Here is a 13,192-nt window from a genome sequence, read left to right as displayed (position 1 = left end):
GATTTGAACTCAGGACTTTTGGAAGAGCAGTCAGTGCTCTTAACCGCTGAGCCATCTCTCCAGCCCCTAGTTTGGATTATTTGCTCAGAAGAATCTTCTTAAAGGTACCCATAGTGGAAAGCATGCAGAGGAGCTAGAGCCCCTCAAGAGTAGCAGGTTTCAGTTCTAAGCATGCCACCATTCACCATGAGGCTGGTTTCTCACATTCACTTCCACAGCCAGACAGCAGGAACACTAGCTGATGATTTCAGGGACAGTGCTAGGTGGTTCTGCTTAATATTAGGATTTGCAGTTAAACATGAAACCTAAATACTATGGGGCAGCTTCTCTCTAGAGGACCCCATCTGTATCCCTAAGACAGAATGTAAGATCCTTTAAACAGCAAAAAGTAAAGAACTGACTGCTGTTCTTTGCTTTGGTCAGCTGTGATCTGAAAACTGTCTTCACTGTGCATGGCTTCTAAACACCCCAAGTACAGAGGAGGAAATGTTCCCTGAAAATAAAACACCATCAACTATTAGGCAACATATTCCCACAGAGTTACTAACAATACAGTTTGGTCTTTAAACACATGAGAGTATACAAACACACGCATGCACATATCCCAGAAGCCTAGGCCTCCTCCCACCCTGATCTCCAGAGTGTTAGAAAGAGAAAGCCAGACATTGCTAGCTTCTTCAAAATATTGACCTTCTGGGACTAAGGAGATGGCTTAGTGGTTAAAAGCACTGGGTACTTTTGCAAAGCATCTGAGTTCAATTCCCCATAGCCACATGGTGGCTCAACCATCTGTAACTATAGTTCTCCTTCTGACTTCCATGGCATGTTGTGGACATGTGGGCAAAATATTCATACACTAAAATAAAAATAAACAATAAATCTCTAAAAAACAATCTTGACCTTTTATTCTCAGCAGGAAGGAAAGAAAGAAAGAGGAGAAAAGAAAAGAGAAAAAGAAAGAGTGTGACACTTTGTGTCTTTTTCTGAAAAGGCCACCCAGAACTCTGGGTCTTCACTGCTATCTTCAGAGTTCTGAAAAAGTATTTTTATTTTCTTTCTTATTTCAAATATTTGGGACTAGTATGTAGACAGCCCAGAGTTTAACTCCTCCCTGGCAAACCAATAAAAGCTGAAATGAGCAAGTCTCTCTCTGACAGGAACAAGAACTGGGCAGGGTGACACAGTCTTAGCCTGATGCCCATGTTTCAGCTGGCATTGCTGAACTGACATACTCAGTGACCAGGCAGATAACCACACTCCCAACTCCCACATTCCTTTGCAGTCTAACCAAGGCAGAGGCTGCCCACAACATTTGCCGAAACATGCCTCCTCATTCCACACAGCAGCCCTCTCTGTCTTGACACATCCATCCAGGCCACCTCTGCCAGTCTAGACTAAGCTCACAATAAATTCCTTTGCCTTTCTTCTTTATCAAGGCAGGGTTTCTCTGTAGCCCTGGTTGTCCTGGAACCCACTTGAGTATTGGTACTACAGATGTGTGCCACAACTTTTCTTAAATAAGAATTTAAGAACTTCTCAAATGAGAAAAGAGTCCCCCCTGCCATGAATTTCCTTTCCTTTTCAGTTTTAGACAGGGTTTCATTATATCTCCTAGGCTGGCTTCAAATCTTCCTGCCTCGTTCTTCCAAGTGTCAGAGTTACAGGTGTGAGCCACCACATCTGGACACACACACACACACACCCTTTCTTCTATAAAAGAGTAATCTTATAAGGTTCTGTTCAACTAGAAGGTAACATCTGCTACTGTACATGATGGTACCTGTCACTGACATGTGATATCCTTTCTTTTGACAAAGAAATTGTGTTGTTTGTGCCTGATGGTGAATGCCTGTAATCCCAGGACCAGGTAGGCAGAGGCAAGTGGATTCTGTAAGTACAAGGTCAGGCTAGACTACACAGCCTATACCAACTTAGCTATGGATACCCAACAAGACCCTGTCTCACAAGTTTTCTTTTTCTTGACAGTTTGCTCTGTTTCCTCTCAGTTTTTGCTATTCCTTTTTGTGAATGATTTTTAATTTTTAGCAATAACTAGTGCTTTTTTTTTTTGGTTCAACTTCTGGCCCTTTAAAAAATAGAATTGATTTCACATCAGAAAGAAGTACTTTTAGTACTTGCTTCATAATAACTGGGCTGGCTCAACAGAGCTTTCCTTTTTTTATTTAAAGAAAGAAGAAAGGCATGAGGTTCCGATGGCAGTCTGGCATGGTTTCACTATGGAGAATGTACTGAGGACAGAGGGGATGTAATCGGTCTCAGAGCTCCATCACCAGCTGTTTACCAATACAACCAGACTACCACTTGTGTTTCCCTTACAGCTGCCTGTGCAAGAGTGTCAAGGTAAAATGTCCTCTTGTCCATGGACACACAGTCTGCTGCTGGAGCTGGGCTTGTTTACTGCTTATGTCATAGTGAGGATATCACCATCTTCAGCCCACTCCCGTGCTTGATGGACCACTGTGAGCCACTGATTCCTTTGGGATTTAGAGCTGTGATAAAGGGGTCTTGAGAAAGCTGAACACACAGTGACAGTCTACAATGAAAACTGACATCAGCTGGGGGCACTGGCTGTCTGATACGTCATCTGAGACAAGCACAGCATGGTCTTCCTCAGGAGCATAACAGGACACCTGAGAAAGACCATTAACTTCTCCTTCAGGATGTATATAAAACATCATCAGAGTGCTTCCTTTCTGTACCCGTGCTCAGGCCCTCAGGACTTGTCACTAAGAAAGTTGCCCCAGTCCATCTGACTTGGTAATCACTACTGTGTGAAAGAACACAGAGAAAGCAGCTACATTCCATGACTCAGATCCAATAAAGCCTGGCAGAGACGGTACTACCTGAGGGTTCTCTTCTCGTTTTGGTTTTGGTGCAGCAGGTGGGGTGATGGTACGGCTCTCTGCTTGTTTCTCCTCTGTTTCTGTGTGGGATTTAACTGTCTAGGAGAGAACAATTAAGTGAAAATTTAGAATTAATTTCTTATTAAAGGAATTAAAAACAGTTTGACTATGACCAAGAAGAAAATAATATACTGCAAATCTGAAATATTAACAAACAAGTTCATATGATGTATTTTGTTGAGGAGGAAGTAAAATGCAAAAGTCCAGTTGGAGACCCTGGACTGAATGACTGGATTAAATATGAACCTATAAATACAATCAGATAAAAGTGTTCCTGTATATGGAATGATGTGGCAGCAGGTAAACACCTGCTGTCAAGCTTAATAACCCCAAGTTTGATGCCCAAGACTCACCCTGTGGAAAAAGACAACTAATTTCTCTCTTTTGTCTTCTGGTCTCCATCATTGCCTAATACATAACAATGTTTTAATAGAAGGCAAACCAGGGCTCAGAGGTTAAAAGCACTTTTTTAAGGGCAAAGAAAAACCAAATTAGAGGTGGTTTTCCTTGACTGCAGGATGTCATGGTTTGCAGAAACATCCACATCATTCTATATGGGTCAGGCTCTGTCCACATGTGCTTATGTGCATAGCACAATACACTTTTTTAAAAAAGATTTATTTTTTTTTATTATATGTTAGTACACTGTAGCTGTCTTCAGACACCCCAGAAGAGGGCATCAGATCTCATTACGGATGGTTGTGAGCCACCACGTGGTTGCTGGGATTTGCTCTTCAGAAGAGCAGTCAGCGCTCTTAACCACTGAGCTATTATCTTTCCAGACCTGCACAATACACTTCTGAGCTTTTTCTCAGAACAACCCAAATGACTACCCAGAACTGCCTTTACTCAGAGTATTTAAAACCTGACTTGCAAGAGGCTCAAGCTCGCTTTACTCCTGGGCTCTTCTAGAAGCACCCGGCACACACACAGGCACCAGCCACACTAATAGCTGCTGACACAAATGGTAGCTGGGCATGGGTGGCTTTGCACCACTGTTCTTTTTTGACTAATAGCTAGTTCTTTTATGAATAAATAAAATAGTAGAAATAAAAGTTTTAGAACAGTAGACATAGAACTATAAATACAAACTTAATTTACTTTTTAAGAACTAGTAAAAATTATAGTCTTTTCATAAGGTAATGGCAAGCCATTAAGTAAATCAGAATAAAAGTATCTGAATCCTGGGGGCAGGAGCTGAGTGCAAGGCTTCATCCTTATAAAAAAGACACCAAAGGTTCTCAAAACCACTATGTTTTGAAACAATGTACTAGATCCGAAAGAGCTTTCTCCTTTTTCCTTGGCTTTTTTTTCATACTGTGCCTCTAGCTTTGCACACTGTTACACCAGCAAATGTAAGGCCTGCTTATCAATCCCTGCTCTCGGGCAGAGTCCTGCCATCAGAATCCATGTGTGCTATGATTAACCTGAGGAGGGGCTGTTTATATTCTCCTTACTACTACCTCAAGCCCAGCATCCACCTCGTGCCTGCACTCAATAAAGCACTAACCTCCAGGATTATCAATTCAATTTCAATCTCTCAATTAACCCCTCTTCTCCTTCCTTAACCACATAGTTTTTAGTTTAGCTCAAAAGGGCCTATTTCCTCCATAAGTCAAAACCCTCGATGGGAAAGTAGTCACAGCAACATAACTCAGGTCCGAGGTACTCAGAATTAGCTTATTTTTGTGACTTTGAATGTGGAAGGACAAAAGAGGAAGAAAGGTCAACCATAGAGTTTGTATTCCATTCCTATGTGAAATAGTTCCCTGGAGCCTCTCTCTTACATTTCCATGAATAGGCAAATACTTGGTGGCAATGCTCCTGGGCAAGGCAACCTCCCCAAAGGACAGAGCATACTGAGGACACCAAAATCAAAAAGCCCCCACCCAAACAGAAATAAGACAATCAAAACACTCAGAAGGGCAGGGGGTTTTCTTTCTCTCAAAGACCTCTTACTCTGGGGAATGCCATCTGTCATGTGCAAGCACTATGTAAATACCCAAGCAAAATGAAACCAGTCTCCTGCCCACATCCAGCAAAAAGTGAGGCCAGGAGTTATCTGACTGAGCTTAGAAGTGAACTGGTCAGCTGCAGTTAAGCCTCATGATAGCTGTAGCTCCAGTCAACTACTTTAATTACAAACCTGAGAGAGATCAGGAGCCCAAACTATCCAACGAAGTGTAGACAGAAGGCAGAGGGGCAACACTCTTAAAAGGATGAGTAAAGCAAACAAACAAAAATGCAGAATGTACAAGGCTATCAACTAACAATCCTACATTGTGTTCAAACTGTCCTTAAAGAATGAAGGGTAAACAAAAGTTAAGGGTGTCCACTGCTAGTACATCTGCCTTAATGGAGAAGAGAGCATCCTTTGCCTTTCAGAAGCCACTCAGTTTCATTCCCACTTACTAATAATCTTAGAGCCTGAGCCAACAGTGTTCTCTCCAGGAAGTTGTCTCCTGTGCCAATGTGTTCAAGGCTCTTCCCCTCTTACTGTATCATCAGGTTTAGTGTGTCTGGTTTTATGCTGATCCACTTGGACTTGAGTTTTGTGCAGGGTGACAGACATGGATCTATTTGCATTCTTCTACATGCAGACATCCAGTTAAGCCAGCACCATTTGTTGAAAATGCTTTCTTTTTCCATTGGATATTTCTGGCTTCTTTATCAAAAATTAAGTGTCCATAGATGTGTAGGTTTACTTCTGGGTCTTTGATTCTATTCCATTGATAAATCTGTCTGTTTTTATGCCAAAAGCATGTGGTTTTTATTGCTACTGCTCCGTAGTACAGTTGAAATCAGGCATAGTGATAACCCCCAGAAGTTTTTATTGTACAGGATTGTTTTAGATATTGTTTTTGTTGTTGTTTTGTCTTGTCTTTCTATATGAAGTCAAGTATTGCTCTTTTAGTTGGTTTTTTTTTCTTTATTTTTTTTATTTTTTTGGCTTTTTGAGGCAGGGTTTCTCTGTATAGCCTTGGCTGTCCTGGAACTCATTCTGTAGATCAGGTTGGGCTTGACCTCAGAAATCTGCCTGCCTCTGCCTCCCAAGTGCTGGGATCAAAGGCATGCGCCACCATTGCCCAGCTAAGTATTGCTATTTTAATGTCTGTAAGAATTGCGTTGGAATCTTGATGGGGACTGCATTGAAGCTGTAGATTGTTTTTGGTAAGATGGTCGTTTTTACTATGTTAATCCTGAGGATCCACGAGTGTGGGAGAGCTTTCCATCGTCTCATATTGTCTTCAATTTCTTTCCTCTAAGACTTGAAGTCATTGTCATACAAGTCTTTCACTTGCTTAGTTGTCCCAATATTTTTATATTATTCGTGGTTATTGTGAAGGGTGTTGTTTTCCTGATTTCTTTCTCGGCTCATCTGTTTGTACACAGGAGAGCTGCTGACATTTTTGAGTTAATCTTGTATCCAGCCACTTTACTGAAGGTGTTTATCAGCTGTAGGAGTTTCCTGGTAGAATTTCCAAGGTCACGTATGCATACTATAATCATCTAAGAACAGCAATGCTTTGACTCCTTCCTTCTCAATCTGTAACTGATCTTCAGTTGTCTTACTGCTCTAGCTAAAACTTCAAATATTATTGAATAGATATGAGAACAGGTAATCTTTTTTTTTTTTTTTTTTTTTTTTTTTTTTTTGCTTTTTTGAGACAAGGTTCCTCTATGTATCCCTGGCTGTCCTGGAACTCACTTTGTAGACCAGGCTGGCCTCAAACTCAGAAATCCACCTCTGCCTCCCAAGTGCTGGGCATGAAAGGCATGCACCACCACTTGTTCCTGATTTTAGTGGAATTACTTTGAGTTTCTCTCTATTCAATTTGATGTTGGCTATAGGCTTGCTGTAAATCACCTTTATTATGTTTAGGTATGTGCCTTGTATCTGTAATCACTCTAAGACTTTTATCATGAAGGGGTGTTGGATTTTTGTTAAAGGCCTTTTCAGTATCTAATGAGATGATCATGTGTTTTTCTCTCTCAGTTTATATGGTGGATTACACTGACAGATTTTCATATGTCACACCATCTCTGGCTCTCTGGGATGAAGCCTTCTTGGTCATGGAGGATGATGTTTTTGGATTCAGATTTCAAGTATTTTATTGAGTACTTTTGCATCAATGTTCATGAGGGGCATTTGGTCTGTAATTCTCTTTCTTTGTTGAATCTTTGTGTGGTTTGAGTATCAAGGTGACTGTGGCCTCATAAAATAAATTTGACAGTGTTCCTTCTGTTTCTAGTTCATGGAATAGTTTGAGGAGTATTAGTATTAGCTCTTCTTTGAAAGTCTGGTAGAATTCTGTGCTAAAATCTTCTGGCTTTAGCCTTTCTTTGTTTGGTATGTGTCTCAGTTAGAGTTTTACTGCTGTGAATAGACACTATGACCAAGGCAACTCTTATAAGGACAACATTTAATTGGGGCTGGTTTACAGGGTCAGAGGTCCAGTCCATTATCATCAAGGCAAGAACATGACAGCATCCAGGCAGGCATGGTGCAAGAGGAGCTGAGAGTTCTACATCTTCATCTGAAGGCTGCTAGCAGAATATTGGCCTCCAAAGAGCTAGGATTAGGGTATTAAAGACCACATCCACAGTGACACACCTACTCCAACAGGGTCACACCTTCTAATAGTGCCATTCCCTGGGCCCAGTCTATACAAATTATCACAGAGACTTTTAATGATTGTTCCTATTTCCGTTGGAGCTATAGGTGTATTTAAATTGTTTATCTGATCTTAATTTAACTTTGGTAAGTGATATATGTCAAGAATATTGTTCACTTCTTTAGCTTTTTCAATTTTGTGGGATATAGGTTTTTGAAGTATGACCTAATAGTTGCTTGGATTTCCTCAAAGTCTGTTGTTATAGTCTCCTTTTTGCTTCTGATTTCATTAATTTGGATATTCTCTGTCTTTTAATGAAAAAAGATGTTCACCAACTCCACATCTGACAGAGGGCTAATATCCAAAATATACAAAGAACTCAAGAAACTAGATATCAGGGGCTAGAGAAATGGTTCAAGAGTTGAGCACATTGGCTATTCTTTCAGAGGACCCAGGTTCAATTCCCAGCTTCCACCTGGCAGCTCACAACTGTTTGTACTTCCAGGTCCAGGGGACCCAACACCCAAACACAGACATACACATTCAGGCAAAATACCAATGCACATAAAAATTAAAAAAAAAAAAAAAAGAAAGAAAGAAACTAGACATCAGCAAATCAAATAATCCCAATTTAAAATGAGGTATCGATCTAAACAGAGAATTCCCAATAGAAGAATCTCAAACGGCCAAGAAATGCTTAAAGTGACAGCACATGATGGTAAGAATGTAGAGCAAAGGGAAACTCCTCCATGATGAAAACTTGCACAGCTACTTTGGAAATCAATATGGCAGTTTCTCAGAAAACTGCGAATGGATCTACCTCAAGACCCAGCTATACTATTCCTGGCATATCCCAAGAGATGGTCCACCCAAAGGACACTTGCTCAACTATGTTCATAGCAGCTTTATTTGTAATAGCCAGAAACTGGAAACAACCTAGATGTCCCTCAATGGAAAATGGTGAAGAAAATGTGATACAATGGAGTGTTACCCAGCTATTAAAGAAAAGGACATCATAAAATTTGAAAGCAAATGGATGGAACTAGAAAAGCAATCATCCTGAGTGAGGTAAACCAGACCCAGAAAGACAGACATGGTATGTACTTCATACCATGTCTACAATGGATATTAACTGTAAAGTAAAAGATAATCATGCTCCAACTCACAGTGTCTGAGAAGCTGAGTAACAAGGAGGATTTAAAGGGGGACACATAGATCTCCTTGGGAAGGGAAAGCAATTGGGGATGGAAACAGGAGAAATCAGGTGGGGTGGATCAATAGGGAGAGAGTACTGGGAGAAACATCTGCAATTGAGGGTATTTTGTGGGTGAGGCAGAAACCTAGTGCAGTGGAAGCTCCCAGGAGTCTACAAGGGTGACCTAATGAAGATGCAGAGTAATGGGAATATGGAGCCTGAATTGGCCATCTTCTGTAACCAGGCAAGGGTTCCAGTAGACGGATTGGGACACTAACCCAGCCACAAAACCAGTTTGTCCTGCTGTGGGAGTGGCCAATCAATAACTGGTCCCACCTGAGGCCCACACCAGGAGAGGGAACCCATGCCTAGAATAGAACCAAACAAGTAAGCAAACAAACCCCTAAAAAACCACCACCACCACCACCAACAACAACAAATAAACCAAAAGAGCCAATCATTCCTCATGTTATGTTCTGCTATACTTGTAAACTGGAGCCTAGCATAATTGTCATCACGAGAGATTTCATTTAGCAATTATTGGAAATACATGCAGAGACCCACAGCCAAACATTAGGTGTAGTTTGGGGAATCCTGTAGAAGAGGGGGAGAAGGACTATAGGAGCCAGAGGGATCAAAGACACAAGAAAATGGCCCACAGGATGAGCTAATCATGGCTCATAGGGACATAACATAAACATCCCTCCATGGCTTCAAACCTAGCAGGGGGATAGGCAGGGCAGGGGATGCCTGAGTTCAAGGCAAGCCTGGGCTATATAGTGAGATCTGCCTTAAAATTAACAAATTAACAAAAGTCTCAGATTGGTCCTTTGAGAAAAACACTAAATAAAAGTTATAAACTGCTAGAGCCCAGGAATAAGATGAAATAATGAAAAAGCAGAGGGGGAACATTATTCCTCTTACAGTCAGGAGAGAGCATTTTAACAAAATACATCAGATAATTGCATGACAATTATGTAACATAAAAGAAATGGACAGGTCTCTACAAATAAAACTACCCAAACTGACCTAACATGACAAGCAAAGTCATGATAGAAACACAGGACTGAAATAGGAATCAAAGTCTCCCCAAACAAAAGGGCTACATAGATGGTTTATCTGAGCTTCACCCAATATTGAAAGATTAGTATCAACCCTTGTTACGGTCTTTCAAAAACAGGAGCCCAGGAACTGGTGTAAGAGCTCATGGGTAGGAGCATCTGCTCTCCCAGAGGGCCTGGGTTCAGTTCACATCACCCACACTAGGGAGCGCACAAGCATGTTAACTCCAGAGCCAGGGGATCCAAAACCCTCTTTGGGCCTCTGTAGGTACACATATATATGCACATGCACATATACACATAATTTAAAAATTAAAATCCTTACAGTTCAATGAAGAACGGCAACAGCAAAGGGAAAGACAACTTACAGAACAAGAAAATAGTATTTAAGAATAATGTCTGCTAAGGGCCCAGTATCCAGGCTAATAAGTAAGAACTCCTACACTTCATCAAGAGAAAGAATAAAAATTCTACTTAAAAGTGGGCAGAGGGGCTGGAGAGAGGGCTTGATGGTTAGGAGCTCTGACTGTCTTACAGACGAAGGACAAAGGCTCAGTTCCCAGCACCAGCATGGCAGCTTACCACTGCCCATAACAAAGCTAATGCCATCTTCTATTCTCCGTGGATACACAATGTACAGACACACATGTAAGCAAGGCATTCACACACAAATAAACCTAAATTGTTTTTTGAAACAAAAAAAAAAAAAATAGAGAAAGGTTTGAATAGATATTTAAGAATATATGCAAATGAAAATAAACATAAAAAGAAAACATCAATAAAATAATCATGGAAATGTAAAAAACCACCATATTTGTATACTTTATACCTACTATGATAGCTATAAACAAAATATTCTTAGACTAGTATAAATGTTAAGCAAATGGAATGTACATGTATTATTATTGTTGGAAATGAAAATTGCTGAGTGTGATTTTCAGAAAGCGTGGTGCCACAGGACAAAGCAACCACTTTCAGCTATACATCCAAAGGAACCGTATCAAGGCTCATACAGATGCTGTGCACAAGTGTTCCTGGTGGCACTTACTGGTCTCAGTGGCTGCACAGTGGACACAGCTCAAATGTCCATCAAGAGATAAATGGATAGACAACTTGTAATATACACAAACATGAGTGTGTGTGACAATAAACCAGTAATTAAAAAGAAGCACCAACAATATTTCCAAGTAAGTAAATCTTGAAAACATGCTAGCTCAAAGAAGTCCTACATAAAAGGCTACTCATTAAATTGTTCCATTTATATAAAACAGCAGAGTCATCAATGCCACAGACACAGCAGACTGCTGACTGCCAAGGACAGACAAGGGGATGGATAAAAAGTGGCTGCTTAATAGATATTGGGTTTTATTTTAGGAAAATGAAAATATTTTGCAACTAGACAGACGGCAGTTACACAACACTGTACATGTACTAAATGCCACTAAACTGTTTGCTTTTGAATGGCTAATTATTTGTGAAGTGAATTTCACTTCAATTAAAAAAATTTTTTTAAGATCTATTATTATATCTAAGTACATTGTAGCTGTCTTCAGACACACCAGAAGAGGGTATCAGATCTTATTACGGATGGTTGTGAGCCACCATGTGGTTGCTGGGATTTGAACTCAGGACCTTTGGAAGAGCAGTTAGTGCTCTTAACCACTGAGCCATCTCTCCAGCCCCAATTAAAAAATATTAAGAAACAAAGAGCAATCATTCTAAAAGTTTGGTCTCTCTCTTAAAGAAAATAAAGCATTACTCAGAACTGAAGCTACCCTGAAAAGGGTACCTGTTTGCTTATGCTGTGTTTAAAGAGTTACCAGTATTTAACAACTGGGCAATTCTTTAGAGCATCTGGAATCTGGACTTTTAAGTTGCCAAGCAGCAGTGGCTTCCTCAAGCATGAGCTTTTCCACTCTACTGTCCATCACAGCCGCACTTGTTGGATTACTTTAAGAGGAATTAGCAATGATGTCAGCATACTCTTGCAGTTGTGCTCTATAGAAAATGTTAAGATAAGATCATTTAAAAAAAAAAGATAAGATCATTTGTCTACCCCAGTGCATCACTCACTTATGTCTCCTGCCTCGCACACCCTTCTTCATGTGTCTGCTGGAATGCCTGCTCTCATTTGGTTATGAAAGATAGAATCCTTGAACTTTAGCATGTCTAGACCTAAGGAAATAATTTATATCCTGCTTTTTTTCTTTTCTTTCCTTCTTTTTTTTTTTGGAGACAGGGTTTCTCTGTGTAGCCCTGGCTGTCCTGAAACTCACTCTGTAGACCAGGCTGGCCTCAAACTCAGAAATCTGCCTCCCAAGTGCTGGGATTAAAGGTGTGTGCCACCACTACCTGGCTATATCCTGAATTTCAAACTGACAGGTGCAATAGATGAGTGTCCAGGTAGCATCATTATGTGAATTTTGTAAATTTGGACTGAAAGCAAGACAAAGTCCACTTTATGGTAGTCACTTGTATTCTCAGCTCAGGCTCAGTTGGAGGATAGTACTGATATATGCAGACATGACTCTCCTAAACATGCCTGGTTTAGGAAGGCTCAAGGAGAAGAGGGGACAAACGTCAGTTAGATCACACACATCACTTATCAACTTTCACATCTTCCCTATTCTGCAGGACTCCAGAATATTGAAATCAGGTTAATTAATAACCCCACAGTGACATCTAAATGTTCATATGCCATATCTGTAATTTTAAATCACAAAAGCTAGAACATGATTAAGCTTAGTGAAGTGGGCATGTTAGAAAGACAACACAGGTTAAAAGAGATTCTCTTCTACCAAACAACCAAGCCACATGCCCAAAGGTAAGTCCCTGAGGAAGCTGACTGTGCTTCTCCTAAGCTACAGAAAACTGACAGCCTACCACTGCCGTGGAGGACCCAGCAGCCACAGCACCCTACAAGATGACGACTAGCTCAGAACAACATCCACCTGTCTTCAGCTCTGAGGGCTCCGAGAGACTGCAGATGTCTGATGCTAGCAGAGGGGAGTTCATGGGTCTGGGGAATGAAACCACCTCTGAATCACAACAGGACAGCTGACAATAGCTGACCCAAAACAGCAGATTCTCAGGTAGAGGAAACTGCTTTCTGTTGAAAGAAGATGCCATCGAGAGCTTTCATAGATGAAGAGAAGTCAGTGCACAGGTTCACAGCATTGGGGGACAGGCTGCCTCTCCTGTAAGGACTGATGAGCTATGACTTTAGTTGAAGCCAGTGCTCATTTTGAAAATTCTAGGGCCCCTGAGAAGCGCACCAACTCTCCTCCGCCTGTACTCTGTACATGAAGCACATCTGCCTGTGCTCTGTACATAAGGCACATCTGCCTATGCTCTGTACATGAAGAAGCACATCTGCCTGCGCTCTGTACATGAAGC

At 40.9% G+C, this 13,192-nt stretch overlaps 1 protein-coding gene across 18 annotated transcripts in view; it reads right to left on the bottom strand.

The window, feature by feature from the left end:
* Phf21a (PHD finger protein 21A) overlaps window positions 1-13,192 on the bottom strand; it is a 183,377-nt gene that overhangs the window by 14,762 nt on the left and 155,423 nt on the right. For all 18 annotated transcript variants that reach the window (XM_031371075.1, XM_031371076.1, XM_031371065.1 and 15 more), the window contains one exon: window positions 2,865-2,963. In XM_031371075.1, the coding sequence (XP_031226935.1) occupies window positions 2,865-2,963 (99 nt within the window). The remainder of the gene's footprint in view (window positions 1-2,864; window positions 2,964-13,192) is intronic.

The sequence above is a fragment of the Mastomys coucha genome, unplaced genomic scaffold (assembly GCF_008632895.1).
Source record: "Mastomys coucha isolate ucsf_1 unplaced genomic scaffold, UCSF_Mcou_1 pScaffold15, whole genome shotgun sequence".
Taxonomy (NCBI): domain Eukaryota; kingdom Metazoa; phylum Chordata; class Mammalia; order Rodentia; family Muridae; genus Mastomys; species Mastomys coucha.
This window is presented reverse-complemented; position numbering and strand designations above follow the sequence as displayed.